We start from the raw sequence: 16463 nt of genomic DNA on the forward strand, positions 1-16463 counted from the left end.
CTTAGCGGACCAATATAATTTATATTGGTAGCTATATACGAATAACAGCCCGCTCGCGATGGCATTTTGTTACTATTTATAGTAACGATATGTAATATATTGTCGTTACATAAAGTTATTACATTTAATGGGCCTTTTCACGTTGAGGTAAATTGACAAATTAAAAAAACATATTGCATGTACCGGTATGTACGTCTCCTTGTCTGTCTCTTGGTTTATCTGGCAGTCTCTCTGTCTATATCAGTCTTTTCGTCTCTCGATCTGTCTGACTGTCCGTCTTTTGTTCTGTTAATGTCGGTTTCTCACTCGGTGTGTCTGAGTCATTATGTACGTCCGTCTCGCAGTCTGTCTCTTTGTCTGCCTGTATGGACCTATCTGTTTCTCCGTTTCTCGGTCTGTCTGTTTCTTTGTCTCTCTGTCGGCCTGTCCGTCTCTCAGTATGTCTGCCTGTCCGTTTCTCTGTCTATCCGTCTCTTGGTCTGTCTTTCTATAAATTGGTCAGGCTGTCTGTCGATCTGTTTTTCCGACTCTTGGTGTACCTGTCCGTCTCTCGATCCGTTGATTTGCTGCTATTCAACAATTGGGACGAACGCCCTCGTGGTAAATTTCTACGTGCCGTGATGCCAAATCGTAATTTAATGCCATATAAGCACGCTAAATAGAAAATTATTTCGCAGATGGGAAGATGTTAATAGTTTGTGCATTATCAAAAACGATATTTCCGGAATATGTGACACTTCAACAAACGCCATAACATGTACTTAAAATTACCGGTAATACATGGGTTTCTTCCGTTACTATACAAAGTATCATGTTTCGATTGTATATTTATCTAGTATTAATGTGTTTTATTTTTATTCATTTATATGTGACAAAATAGAAAACTCAATATGAAACTTTTCATGTTTGAACTTGACCGGACATAACATGTTGACTTGATGATTCATTGGCAATCAACGAAGGCAAACAAAAAATTGCATCAATAAAGTATGTTTATTCATGATTACAATGAACAACTTGAAAGAAAACAAGACTATTGCCAAGCAATACATGTCCCCTACCGGCTCCACCGTTGTCAGAAATTCCACCAGTCAGAATTTTTTAATTTTTATTTTTTTTTAAATATTTGTTGCCTTAGCAACCAGAATTTTTGACATAGGAACAAAATTAAATGATGTGCATAATGTCCATATTGCCATCTCTTTATGTTTCAAGTTTCATGGAAAAATATGATGAACTTTTTAAGTTATCGCAGGATCCAGAAAACCACCATTTTCAGCAGTATTTCTAGTCTATTTGTTGCCATGGCAACCAGAATTTTTGACGTAGGAACAAAATGAAATGACGTGCATAATGTCCATATGTCCATATATATCTCTTCGTGTTTCAAGTTTCATGAAAAAATATTAAGAACTTTTAAAGTTATCGCAGGATCCAGAAAAGAGTGACAGACTGACTGACTGACTGACGGACACACAGAGCGCAAACTATAAGTCCACTCCGGTGAAACCGGTAGGGGACAATAAAGTGTTGTTCACAAAAAAATACCATGACTATGACGATGCATGCATCCGTTCAGGCCTGCTCAAACTAAGTTTTGAATGTCAGTGTTATAAGCACCAGTTTGATTAAATATAAACAAGCAAATTCGTTGAATTGATATCCCCCGCCAATATGCTTCTGGACACAAAAGTGTAATATTTGACACTCAAAAAAGCATTTTTTCAAGATACAAAGGGCCATAACTCCGTTATTAACAGATGGTGTACAATGCCATTTGGCGTGCATCATCCTAGTATCCATATATATACCAAGTTTCAATGAAATCCGTCAAAGCACTTCATAGATATGGCCCCGGACGAACGGAAAAAGGGGCGGACTGACAACGCCAAAACAATATCCCTCCGCCGATGGCAGGGGATAACAAGTCCTGAGTGTTCAACAGGTATATAAAATTAAAAGTTTGAGTACAACAATCATGAATAGAGTCCTCCCTGCATATACATACAATAACAGTGTCACTATCAATTATCATGTTGTGTTTGGAAAGGATGCTAGAAACCCCATGGAAGCTGCTGCGATTCTGTAGACATTGCTATTGTCACCACAATGACTGCATGGGATGATGTTGGGACTTGCAGACATGTTCAGAAATGTTATGTACCTTGCCCATATAGATTGTCATCTTGTCTTTAAGTGATTGATACATCTGCAAAAAACAATGGACATTCACTGACATATAAGAAAGACAGAACTCATTTACCTTGCGTTTTCCATGCAATTTACATCTTAAATCACTCCATTTTGTTGGGGTACAATAGAAAGACAAGTTGATGTTATGATACTATAAGCATAATATGAGCATAATGAAAATTAACAAGAGTTTGTCACAGTAGTGCCAAATTCCCCGCCAAATGTGTTTGTTGTATGACAAAATTTGTTTTAGAGAGAAGAATAATATCTGTAAAAACAAATAAATGGAGATAATTCATTATGCTCCGGACAAAAATTTACTTTGAAATTAAATAAAAGGATATAATTCAAACACTAAGGTTTAAGAGTGATGGTTCTTAGTCACTGCACTTCTCCTACTTGCCATCTGTTTAAGTGTCAAGTAAATCCCTTCAGTAGATTAAGAGTTAAACTCCGGACAAAAATTTACTTAAAAATAATATAAAAGGGGAGATAATTAAAAAACTAAGGTAGATAGAGTTATGGTTCTTGGTCACTGCACTTCTCCTAGTTGCCATCTGTTTATATTTCAAGTTTCAAGTAAATCCCTTCAGTAGATTTAGAGTTGTGCTCCGGACAAAAATTTACTTTAAATTATATAAAAGGAGAGATAATTCAAAAACAAAGGTAGATAGAATTGTGGCTCTTGGTCACTGCACTTCTCCTAGCTGCAATCTGTTTATATTATAAGTTTCAAGTCAATCCCTTTAGTAGATTAGAGTTATGCTCCGGACAAAAATGTACTTTAAAATTATATAAAAGGGGAGATAATTCAAACACTAAGGTAGATAGAGTTGTGGTTCTTGGTCACTGCACTTCTCCTAGTTGCCATCTGTTTATATTGCAAGTTTCAAGTAAATCCCTTTAGTATATTTAGAGTTATGCTCCGGACAAAAATTTACTTTAAAGTTATATAAAAGGGGAGATAATTAAAAAACTAAGGTAAATAGAGTTATGGTTCTTGGTCAATGCACTTCTCCTAGTTGCCATCTGTTTATATTTTAAGTTTAAAGTAAATCCATTGAATAGATTTGGAGTTATGCTCCGGACAAAGTTTCAGCCGGACGGACAGACAGACGGACGGACAGGACCAAGATAGAGTTATGGTTCTTAGTCACTGCACTTTTCCTACTTGCCATCTGTTTATATTTCAAATTTGAAGTAAATCCCTTCAGTAGATTTAGAGTTGTGCTCCGGAAAAAAATTTACTTTAAAATTATATAAAAGGAGAGATAATTTAAAAACTAAGGTAGATAGAGTTGTGGTTCTTGGTCACTGCACTTCTCTTAGTTGCCATCTGTTTACATTTTAAGTTTCAAGTAAATCCCTTCAGTAGATTAAGAGTTATGCTCTGGACAAAAATGTACTTTAAAATTATATAAAAGGGGAGATAATCCAAACACTAAGGTAGATAGAGTTGTGGTTCTTGGTCACTGCACTTCTCCTAGTTGCCATCTGTTTATATTTCAAGTTTCAAGTAAATTCCTTTAGTAGATTTAGAGTTATGCTCCGGACAAAAATGTACTTTAAAATTATATAAAAGGGGAGATAATTCAAACACTAAGGAAGATAGAGTTGTGGTTCTTGGTCACTGCACTTCTCCTAGTTGCCATCTGTTTATATTTCAAGTTTCAAGTAAATCCCTTTAGTATATTTAGAGTTATGCTCTGGACAAAAATTAACTTTAAAGTTATATAAAAGGGGAGATAATTAAAAAACTAAGGTAGATAGAGTTATGGTTCTTGGTCACTGCACTTCTCCTAGTTGCCATCTGTTTATATTCTAAGTTTAAAGTAAATCCATTGAATAGATTTGGAGTTATGCTCCGGACAAAGTTTCAGCCGGAGAGACGGACGGACAGACAGACAGGACCAAGATAGAGTTATGGTTGTTAGTCACTGCACTTTTCCTACTTGCCATCTGTTTATATTTCAAGTTTCAAGTAAATCCCTTCAGTAGATTTAGAGTTGTGCTCCGGACAAAAATTTACTTTGAAATTAAATAAAAGGGGAGATAATTCAAACACTAAGGTAGATAGAGATGTGGTTCTTGGTCACTGAACTTCTCCTAGTTGCCTTCTGTTTATATTTCAAGTTTCAAGTAAATCCCTTTAGTATATTTAGAGTTATGCTCCGGACAAAAATTTACTTTAAAGTTATATAAAAGGGGAGATAATAAAAAAACTAAGGGAGATAGAGTTATAGATTTTGGTCACTGCACTTCTCCTAGTTGCCATCTGTTTATATTCCAAGTTTAAAGTAAATCCATAGAATATATTTGGAGTTATGCTCCGGACAAAGTTTCAGCCGGATGGACAGACGGACAGGACCAATTACTGTATCCCTTCCGAATTTTTTTTCGGCGGGGATAATAAAAACTATACATGCAAGTAGTTTTGGCAAGTGATTACAACGAACAGTATATTACTATAGTGAATGAGGATTGCACGCCTTAAATTTTGGATAACTTCTTGCGTCGTAATATGATTTTTTTTTTCTAAATACTTAAATGCTTGATCTAACATTTGTTTATTGATAACATACCACATTAACATTCAATAATTCTACATCAATTCGTTTAAGAGTTAATTATACACATAAATACAAATATTAAGTGATATCACTGACACAAGAATTAACCCATTTATGCGTAGACCCAGATGAGACGCCGCATGATGCGGTGTCTCATCAGGGTCTGTGCTGTTTGCTTAAAGGAATTTCTGTGAGATATATTCTAAATATAAAAATAAATATACTAGACATGCCTAATTTTGGAAATAAATTGATCCAATTTAGAAGGATGGGAAAGTCCACTAGGCATAAATGGGTTAAAAAGTAGCCTACATTTCCAATCTGAAGATCCTGCCTGTGGTCCCGTAGTGCTGCCATCAATAGATCAATACTGGTGTAAGGCAGCCACACCGTTAGTGGAGCATGCTGTACACAACCCTGTAGTATGACAAATATATATTCATCTTAGAGTATTTAGTAGATAAACATGTTATATTCATTTACATTTACTTGAACTGTCACCGTAATTCCTAGCAATAACCTTACATGCCACTTTGCCAGAGGGCATTAACTGTTCAACTTTAAGAACAGACTTCCCAACAAAGGAAGCTTCTATCTATGAAGTTTCATCTTGATATTATACTCAAATCAGTGTGATGAAAGCAGGAGTTAGCGTTCTTATGCACTGCACTTCCTATCACTTAGATCTACCTACATATTAAATTGCAAGTTGATAACTCTAAAATTTCAAGATATGCTGTGAATGAAAAAGAAGTTTGACACAAGCCATCAGTGGACAGTGGGCTCAATTTTATCAATTCAGAGTTTCTGACTGTTTGTCTAAACCAATCTTTTTGTATAGAAGGTTTGTTATTTTAGCATTCAAGAAATTTAGTATTTTTCTAATTTAAAAAGTATCCCAACAATTAAAGTCTATATTTGGAGAAGAATTTGTATTTGATTACAGTGCCCTTGACTGTTGAACTTTACTCAATGCGACTTATATGCAAAATATACAAAAAGGAATGACGTTATATAATGAGAAAGTTTTAAAAAGGGAATCATTGTAATTTTGAAGGAAGGATGCTCAAATCACATACACACAGCTTCATGAGAATTAATACCTCGGGAGAATGCCTCCTGACAAGTATACAGACAGGCGGACATGCGTTCTCTTAATCACTCAATACTTATTACTACATACTATTGGGTTCAACTATTTTGTAATACCTGTATTAAATCTTCCAACTTGGTTCCTCTAAAAAAAACATTGTCCACAAAAATTCTTCAATCTTTAACCCATTTATGCCTAGCGTCTTGAAAAAAGGCCTTGGCAAACAGCATAGACCCAGATGAGACGCCACATGATGCAGCTTCTCATCTGGGTCTACGCTGTTTGCTTAAAGGAATTTCTTTAAGAAATATTCTAAATATAGAAATAAATATACTAGACATCCCTAATTTGGGAAATAAATTGATCCAATTTAGAAGGATGGGAGAGTCCACTAGGCATAAATGAGTTAAAGTTAACAAATATTTTACAGATTTTTAAAATTTTATGAAAAGATTTAAATTCTATAAAATAAACTGACCTTCAGCTGGAAGAGATTGCAGTCTTGTCCACTAAATGTGTCCATAACTGCATCAATGTATTCCACACACAGGGCAACTGCCTCTTCCAAAAGATCATGATCTATGTACAGTCTAAGAAGCTCCGCTGAATTGAGACCCTGAGGAATCCAGGACAGTAAAGGAGTCGTGTTCTGCGAAAACTGGGCATAACGCATATGCGAAAAGTGTCGTCCCAGATTAGCCTGTGCAGTCCGCACAGGCTAATCAGGGACGACACTTTCCGCCTAAAATGGATTTTTGCTAAGAAAAGACTTCATTTAAACGAAAAATTTCATAAAAGCGGAATGTGTCGTGCCTGATTAGCCTGTGCAGACTGCACAGGTTAATCAGGGACGACACTTTACGCACATGCATTATGCCCAGTTTTCTCAGAACATGACTCTAAAGGAACATCACAAAAGAGAAAATACCAGCTACTGCACACAATAGGATCTTTATTTTATTGGGTAAATGCTCGTTTTTGTTTTTTTAAATGCGCTGTTTGTTCTCCCCATTTACATGAGATGAATCCTAAGCTTGAACGAATATAACAACACGACACAAACCATGTAAACAAAACCTTGCCAACACAGGGCTGAATACACTCTGCCACAGCATGAAGTAATGTGAAGCAAGTTTTAAGACGGATACTTAGTATTGTAGGGTTTGAGTCAATGTGCTGACATTGATGCTTTTAGTTTTATTTCATACTTCTGTAATAGTCGTAACTGTCATAGATATCTAGCATGGAAAGACATTTTTGGATAATTGCTAAATTTTTAATTATCTGGTAGATTTTAACAAACAGAAGAAACATGGCAAGGCAACAAAACCAGATTTTCAACATTTTGTGCAATTCTGTTAGGTCAGCATATAAGCTACCTGTACACAATTTAAGCGCTTTTCTTCCATCCAAACTCAAGTTATTTAGCAGTTTTTCTATTTTAGGCAAAAATTACCTTAACCTTCATCCAAATGGTCAAATGCGATCCCAAGCTAGGTTGCATGTAAGATACCATCATCGTGACCTCGATCTTGACAGAACTGATATGTGGAATCCAAAGCTATGTATACATGTAAGCTTCCTTAACAAAACAATTCAGCACAATATCGATCAAACTTACAGTTTTTGAGCAGAAACATTTTTTTTCTATCGTCAGTAACCAAACTTGCCTCAAATTAACTTCCACCCTGAGTCTAAAAATATGCCACCTACATACACTATTTCAGTGCAATTACCTCCATCCAAACTCAATGTTATCATCAGAAACCTTTGTTGAAAACCTGATACAATACTAGCTACAAGTCGATGTACTTTCAAATCAGCATATAGATACCTACCTTGTATGAATTGATAAACCACGCAGGCAGAGCAAAGCCATGAGCCATCAGTTTGTTGGCAGTACATCTGTGATACTGGGCCGTCCCGTCCTCATACCTGTCCAGGTACTGCTGGAGAAGCTGCCAGGCTTCGTCAGAGGAGCTGAAGAATACAACGACGAGTTGAACCTCAATCTGCAAATAACCTTTTCCCCCATATGAAGCGAAGTGAAAATGGCCTTTGCAACCAGCTTAAAACCAGAACAGCCTGCGAGTAACTCGCAGTCTGTTTAAGGTTTTATGATGTTTGCTGCTCATCAGTAACTAAGGGTTGGTAATGAAGCCTTTAAAACTTGTATTTAGTAAGAATGGTATTTTATTAAATGTAGCTTTCTAAGGGACTACAAATGGGTCAAAAAACGTATCTATGTTGAAAAAGGTTAATGCAAGTACGTAAAATCTTGTCCCAGATTAGCGTGCGCAGTCCAGAGTGGATCATCAGGAGCGCATTTCAAGCGCCTCTCACCTGGTCTCCGTAGAGATATTGCTGAGGGTCAGGTTGTTAGTCTTCAGCCAGCCCCAGGCCTCAGCTGTGTAGTCATTGTCCCCCCGCATGTGGTAACTGCTGTTTTTCGCAAGGTTGACACACCTATAAGCAATATGATCAATCATGTACATGTGAGCTAAGGAGAAAAAAGCTTGTTACACTGTCAAATTACCCCCATACACTTGTGTGAAATTTGTTCAAGGGCACATTCACGCTTGAATACTTGGATACTGAAACATGAAACTCATTTTTGCACATCCACAATTCACACTGTTGAAATATTTGTAGATTCCTTCTAATTGTTGAAACAAGAGGGCCAAGATGGCCCTAGTTCGCTCACCTGAGAGGAGTCGGTTCATTCAATCTTTTCCAAATGTCAAACTTGACCTAGATATTGTCCAGACAAACATCCTGGTCAAGTTTCCTCATTATTTCATCTGCAAGTCATGATCAATGTACCTATGAAGTTTCATGATCCTAGGCGTAAGCATTCTTGAGTTATAATCCGGAAACCATTTTTCTAAGTTGAGTCACCGTGACCTTCACAGCCATTGTGTGAAAACTTTTTTGGCACTGTGATCTTGACCTTTGACCTCAATATAAATTCATGAACCTAGGCATAAGCGTTCTTGAGTTATCATCCAGAAACCATTTTACAATTTCAGGTCACCGTGACCTTGACCATTGACCTAGTGACTTGAAAATCAATAGGGGTCATCTTCGAGTCATGATCATTGTACCTATGAAGTCTCATGATCCTAGGCATAAGCGTTCTTGCGTTATCAACCAGAAACCATTTTACTATTTCAAGTCACCGTGACCTTTGACCTAGTGACCTGAAAATCAATGGGGGTCATCTTTGAGTCATGATCAATGTACCTATGAAGTTTCATGATCATAGGCAAAAGCATTCTTGAGTTATCACCTGAAAACCATTTTACTATTTCGGGTCACCGTGACCGTGAACTTTGACCTAGTGACCTGAAAATCAATAGGGGTCATCTACAAGTCATGATCAATGTACCTATGAAGTTTCATGATCCTGGGCCTAAGCGTTCTTGAGTTATCACTTGGAAACCATTTTACTATTTCGGGTCATCGTGACCTTGACCTTTGACCTGAAAATCAATAGGGGTCATCTACGAGTTATGATCAATATACCTATGAAGTTTCATGATCCTAGGCCTAAACGTTCTTGAGTTATCATCCGGAAACCATTTTACTATTTCGGGTCATCGTGACCTTGACCTTTGACCTAGTGACCTGAAAATCAAAAGGGGTTATTTGCCAGTCATGATCAATCTATCTATGAAGTTTCATGATCCTAGGCATAAGCGTTCTTGAGTTATCATCTGGAAACCATTTTACTATTTCGGTTCACCGTGACCTTGACATTTGACCTAGTGACCTGAAAATCAATAGGGGTCATCTTCGAGTCATGATCATTGTACCTATGAAGTCTCATGATCCTAGGCATAAGCGTTCTTGCGTTATCATCCAGAAACCATTTTACTATTTCAAGTCACCGTGACCTTTGACCTAGTGACCTGAAAATCAATGGGGGTCATCTTTGAGTCATGATCAATGTACCTATGAAGTTTCATGATCATGGGCAAAAGCATTCTTGAGTTATCACCTGAAAACCATTTTACTATTTCGGGTCACCGTGACCGTGACCTTTGACCTAGTGACCTGAAAATCAATAGGGGTCATCTACAAGTCATGATCAATGTACCTATGAAGTTTCATGATCCTGGGCCTAAGCGTTCTTGAGTTATCACTTGGAAACCATTTTACTATTTCGGGTCATCGTGACCTTGACCTTTGACCTGAAAATCAATAGGGGTCATCTACGAGTTATGATCAATGTACCTATGAAGTTTCATGATCCTAGGCCTAAACGTTCTTGAGTTATCATCCGGAAACCATTTTACTATTTCGGGTCATCGTGACCTTGACCTTTGACCTAGTGACCTGAAAATCAAAAGGGGTTATTTGCCAGTCATGATCAATCTATCTATGAAGTTTCATGATCCTAGGCATAAGCGTTCTTGAGTTATCATCCGGAAACCATTATACTGCTTTGGGTCACCATGACCTTGACCTTTGACCTAGTGACCTGAAAATCAATGGGGGTCATCTTCGAGTCATGATCAATGTACCTATGAAGTTTCATGATCCTAGGCATAAGCGTTCTTGAGTTATCATCTGGAAACCATTTTACTATTTCGGTTCACCGTGACCTTGACATTTGACCTAGTGACCTGAAAATCAATAGGGGTCATCTGCGAGTCATGGTCAATGTATCTATGAAGTTTCATGATCCTAGGCGTAAGTGTTCTTGAGTCATCATCCAGAAACCATTTTACTATTTCGGGTCATCGTGACCTTGACCTTAGACCTAGTGACCTGAAAATCAATAGGGGTCATCTGCGAGTCATGATCAATGTACAGTGGAACCCCTCTTAACCCGACAACCCCGGGACCGCCAGGAAATTCCGGTTTAGAGAGGATTCCGGTTTAGAGGGGACATTGACTATTTTACTTTCAGAAAGTCAATTACATAGCCTAATGTGGAACAAACACTTTCAGCAAATTTTAATAGTTTATTTACATATATCAACAATATCAGTCACAATATAAATCAAACAGTGCACCCTGAAAAACAAACTATTTTATACATGTATGCATTTGTTATGTGAATTTACTTTTTTCGCACAATATCCCCAATTGTCGATTTTCCTACCCCATATTTCTCTGACAGCATCTTTAATGTAGGTTTAGGGAACATCTTTGACTCTTTGATCAATTTGATTTTGTCTTGTGGAGACAATCCACGCGCATTCGCTTAGAAGGAGGTTCGGACATTTGTAGTCTTAGTTAACAGTTTGAAAATCTAAATGAATTTCTTAATGCAACTGCTTCAATAACTCTGCAAATCACCATTGCATATGACACTTAATTAGCAATTGTGATAAACACCACAAAATTAAATAGCATTAACATTATTACAATTTAGCACGGCTTCCAACATAAAAAACAAAACACACTAAAGTACTCTATGCTCGTTATCAGTAATTATAGTCAGTATTATCACCTCCATTGATTGATATGTACATCACAGGACAAGTATCTTTAAATTGTTTTGCGATTTTTACAGTTAGCAATTTTTGACCACCTTTATTAATTTCACGCATCTTAAATCCACTATTCACAACTTTTTGACACTAGGTCTTAGGTGCAATAAACTGGCCCTGAGCGGTTTAGAGAGGTACAATTACGTATGGAATGACCCAATTTTGATCCAAAGAATGACCGGTATTCGGAATTGAGGGGATTCCGGTCTTGTGGAGATATTTTACGCATGGTTTTATAGGGGAAAAAATGGGTTTAGAGATGATTCCGGTTTAGAGAGGATCCGGTTTAGAGGGTTTCCACTGTACCTATGAAGTTTTATGATCCTAGGCATAAGCGTTCTTGAGTTATCATCTGGAAACCATTTTACTATTTCGGGTCATCGTGACCTTGACCTTTGACCTAGTGACCTGAAAATCAATAGGGGTCATTTGCGAGTCATGATAAATGTACCTATGAAGTTTCATGATCCTTGGCTTAAGTGCTCTTGAGTTAATATCTGATGGAGGGACGGACCGACATGAGCAAAACAATATACCCCCTCTTCTTCGAAAGTGTGGGGGGGGGGGGGGGCATAATGAGAAAACTTTCCCACTCCCAGCAGCCATGTTATTCAACTGACCGGAACCATTTTTTAACTCAACTCTCGTATCAAGAAAACAAATGTTCTGAGCAAATTTCATAAAAATTGGGCCAAAAATGTGACTTCTACTGTGTTCACACGTTTTGACTATATACATATATAGAAAAATGACCCGCCCACTGGCTGCCATGTTTTTTCACCGATCCCAACATTTTCAAACTCGTCGTAGATATCAATAAAACCAATGTTTTGACCAACTTTCATGATGATTGGACAAAAATTGTGACTTCTAGAGTGTTCACAAGGTTTCTCTATAGCCAAATAGGGAAAACTGCCACTATATACATATAGAGAAAAATGCCCCGCCCACTGGCGGCCATGTTTTTTCACCGATCTCGACCATTTTTGAACTCGTCCGACACATCAAATGAACCAATGTTTTGACCAACTTTCATTATGATTGGGCAAAAATTGTGACTTCTAGAGTATTTACAAAGTTTCACTAAAGCCAAATAAGGAAAACTGCCCCGCCCAATGGTAGCCATGTTTTTCAACGGATCGGAACCACTTTTGAACTCAACCAAGATATCATTAAGACAAACATTTTGAACAAGTTACATGAAGATTGGGCATGAAATGTGACTTCTACAGTGTTTACAAGGTTTTTCTTTTTTTTGACCTAGTGACCTAGTTTTTGACCCGGCACAACCCAGTTTCAAACTCGGCCGAGATTTCATTGGGACAAAGCTTCTGACCAAGTTTCATGAAGATGGGACAAGAAATGTGGCCTCTAGAGTGTTTACGAGCAAATGTTTTTGGACGGACGGATGGACATACGACGGACAAAGACCGGTCACAAAAGCTCTCCTGAGCAATCAGGTGAGCTAAAAGATGTTAGCTCCACAAACTTTTGCAAAAAAGACCTATCGTCAGAATGGATCCAATATTTCCCCTTACTGCCGGAAAATACAAACACTATAATTTACCTTCAAGATACTATTTTTGCAAGTTTCACACACGCACGCACGCACCCACGCACGCACGCACACACAAATATTATCTGTACAGTTATCAAACATCGACATGCAAAGGCAGTTCTGTCATGACATTTCATAGAAGACCACCTGTAAGTACGTAAAGAGCCATTCCAGATGTGCCTATGTAGCCCCAACAGGCTTATCAGGGAGGACACTTTCCATTTTTATGAAACTTTTCGTTTAAAGATGGTATCTTCTCAAGAGAAATCCAGTGAAGGCAGAAGCTGTCATCCCTGATAAGGCTTATCTGGGATGACACTTCATGCACATGCATTGATCCCAGTTTTTAAAGAATGCAACTCATATGGGCCGTGCTCCGTGAAAAGGGGTTTCATGCATGTGCGAAAAAAGTCTTCCCAAATTTGCCTGTGCAGTTTGCACAGGCTAATCAGGGATGACACTTTCCGCTTTTATGATATTTTTTGTTTAAAGACAGTCGCTTCTTAGCAAAAATCCAGTAGGCGGAAAGTGTCGTCCCTGATTAGCCTGTGCAGACTGCAAAGGCTAATCAGGGACGACACTTTACACACATGCATTAAACCCCCTTTTCACATGGCTCTGCCCATATGTTTACCTTAGAGCAAGGCTTTCAAACACAGTGTTGAGAGGGAGGTCGAAGGCTCGAGACACAATGATGGCCCGGTCATACATGCCTGCCTTCACCAGGAGACCAACAATCTCATCTGCACCCTGCCAGCTACCTGTATAATGGACAGCAGATAGAACCTCTAGTAAAATTATTACTATAGATGATAAAAATGGTGGTGTATAATTTTATTTTCCCTTTATATTGAAAAGTTTCAGCTTGAATGAACAATATGGTATAATATGTATAGTGCTTTGGTATATTTGTATAACAACTACAGTTTGTCACACAAGTAACAAAATTGCCCTGCCTTATGATCTAATAAGTAGCAAAATGCACTCTCATGTAACAGAAATTTAATGTTGTAAATTGGAAAGTGAATTGCACCCATCATACAAGTTTTGGTCTACCACCATGACAGACATCCATTACACAGTGCACTTTTCTTTGTTGCTAGTAACAAGAAATGTGAATAAGGTCTCGACTGATAAGTACAGGCTGCGTCGTGCAAGAATGGGTATTATGCCACATGTGACCAGCATAGCTCCAGACTAGCCTGCACATTTGTGCACAGTCTGGTTAGGAGCCACCCAGCCCACTATACAATCATGCACGGTCTCAATAGGGAATAACCACGCTGGTCTGAAGCTACACTGGTGGCATATGGCATAGAGTTTTTTATCCACCATTTTGGGAATGGTGCCACGTCTCTTTGGATTGGGGACAATCCCTGTGTTTTTACTAAAATTGAGAAAAAAGGGTTGTCGTTGAGAATAAAATTAACTTACGTTCAACTTACAGAGCTGAATGGGAGCTGAACTAAATGTTGAGATCTAAATATAAACAAGAGCTGTCTCCATAGGATGACATATGCCCCCAATAAACGCTTTGATAGAAGTGATGAGCATTTTTCGAAACTTAACCCATTGTTCGAAACATAAACGCAGACCATACGTTCAAGGTGAAGGGGGTCAAAATTTGTATGCGTATGTAATGGCCTTGTCTATATACACATGCATACCAAATATGAATGTTATATCTGAAGCGACATAGAACTTAGGAGCATTTTTTGAAACCTAAACGCAAAGTGTGACGGACAGACGGACGCTATATGCCCTCCTTTGGGAGCATAAAAATTATTGGTATATACATTTTTGGAAACGTTCCATAGGAATTTTTAGGCCAAAGTTGGGAAAAATATATTCTAAATACTGTAGGAAATGGGTTCATATACCTGCCCAGACTTTGAACGAAAAATGCACTGGCATAAAACCCATTTTCACATGACAACACTTGTATGTCTGTAACAGCATGTCATATAGGACAGTGGTAAGGTACCTGCAGCAAGGAGTGGGTCTTCCTCCCTGGCCAGCAATCTAAGTCTGGCGTCCACCAGGATGTACTCCTTCTCTATGTCATGTAGCTCCAGGATCTCAAACTTGGAACCTACAAACATGTTAACATGAGACTTTCAACTGTAACTGGTCATTAGTTCCTACTTTCCTTAATCCATGATATTGAAAAAATAACAAGACTATTGCCAAGCAATAAAAGTCCCCTACCGGCTCCACCATTGTCAGAATATTTTTTGGTTGTTGCCATAGCAACCAGAATTTTTGACGTAGGAACAAAATGAAACTAGAGCTTTGTCACAAACGTGACGAATACCCCCACATGTCGCATTGACACGTAATATTTTGCATGTCGTCTTCACAAAAAAACAGCGGACACAATGCTCAATTTTTAAAATGCACTTAGTGACCCCTTGACCTAGTTTTTGACCCAGAAAGGCCCATGTTCTAACTTGGCCTTAAGATCGTCTCCATTAAACTTCTGACCAAGTTTGGTGAAGATCGGATGTAAACTACTTGAATTAGAAAGCGGACACCATGCTGAATGTTAAAAAACGCACTAAGTGACCCTGTGACCTAGTTTTAGGCCCGGAATGGCCCACGTTCAAACCTGTCCTAGAGATCATTTAGATAAAACTTGTGACCAAGTTTGGTGAGGATTGGATGAAAACTACTTGAATTAGAGAGCGGATAACATGGTGAGGTTTAAAACGCACTAAGATACCCCGTGACCTAGTTTTTGACCGGGCATGACCCATATTCAAACTTGACCTAGACATCATCTAGATACAACTTCTGGCCAAGTTTGGTGAAGATTGGATGAAAACTACTTGAATGAGAGAGGAAAACATTGTGATGTTAAAAATGCACTAAGTGACCCCGTGACCTTGTTTTTGACCCTTATTCAAACTTGCCCTAGACATTATCAAGATACAACTTCTGACCAATTTTGGTGAAGATTGGATAAAAACTACTTGAATAAGAGAGCGGACAACATGGTGAGGTTTAAAACACACTAAGTGACCCCATGACCTAGTTTCTGACCCGGCATGGCCCATGTTCGAACTTGACCTACAAATCATCTAGTTACAACTTCTGACCAAGTGTGGTGAATATCGGATTTAATTTACTTGAAATAGAGAGCAGACACCATGCTCAAAGTGTAAACCGTAATTAGTGACCCTGTGCCTAGTTTATTTATTATCTCCATATTGGCATCTATACATGTTTTAAATTTCATGAAAAAAATATGAAGAACTTTTAAAGTTATCGCAGGATCCAGAAAAGTATGACAGACAGACTGACTGACAGACAGAGTGCAAACCACAAGTCCCCTCCGGTTTCACCGGTAGGGGACAATAAATTTAAATGTAATTTATTACTTATTTATTTTTTACCACATGAACTTACTTTTATGAAGAAAAAAAAAAACCTCTTCAATGCAATCTTTTTAAATAAAATTATGAGCATACTGAGCTCTTACGAGTAGTCTCATGCCAGTTTCTGTACATAGTTTGTGCTATTTCAAAAGGCAACCCATGTCTTCAAAC

The 16463-nt window shown here is 37.9% G+C and overlaps 1 protein-coding gene across 3 annotated transcripts in view; it reads right to left on the bottom strand.

Annotated features, from left to right (window-relative positions):
* Nucleotides 1–1366: 1366 nt before the first annotated feature.
* LOC127842211 (nuclear pore complex protein Nup160-like) overlaps nt 1367–16463 on the bottom strand; it is a 100763-nt gene continuing 85666 nt past the window's right edge. For all 3 annotated transcript variants that reach the window (XM_052371615.1, XM_052371633.1, XM_052371624.1), the window contains 7 exons: nt 14900–15007; nt 13550–13676; nt 8200–8322; nt 7695–7836; nt 6335–6472; nt 5076–5180; nt 1367–2209 (listed from right to left, as the gene is read on the bottom strand). In XM_052371615.1, the coding sequence (XP_052227575.1) occupies nt 2102–2209; nt 5076–5180; nt 6335–6472; nt 7695–7836; nt 8200–8322; nt 13550–13676; nt 14900–15007 (851 nt within the window). In that variant the 3' untranslated portion in view covers nt 1367–2101. The remainder of the gene's footprint in view (nt 2210–5075; nt 5181–6334; nt 6473–7694; nt 7837–8199; nt 8323–13549; nt 13677–14899; nt 15008–16463) is intronic.

The sequence above is a fragment of the Dreissena polymorpha genome, chromosome 1, assembly GCF_020536995.1.
Source record: "Dreissena polymorpha isolate Duluth1 chromosome 1, UMN_Dpol_1.0, whole genome shotgun sequence".
Taxonomy (NCBI): domain Eukaryota; kingdom Metazoa; phylum Mollusca; class Bivalvia; order Myida; family Dreissenidae; genus Dreissena; species Dreissena polymorpha.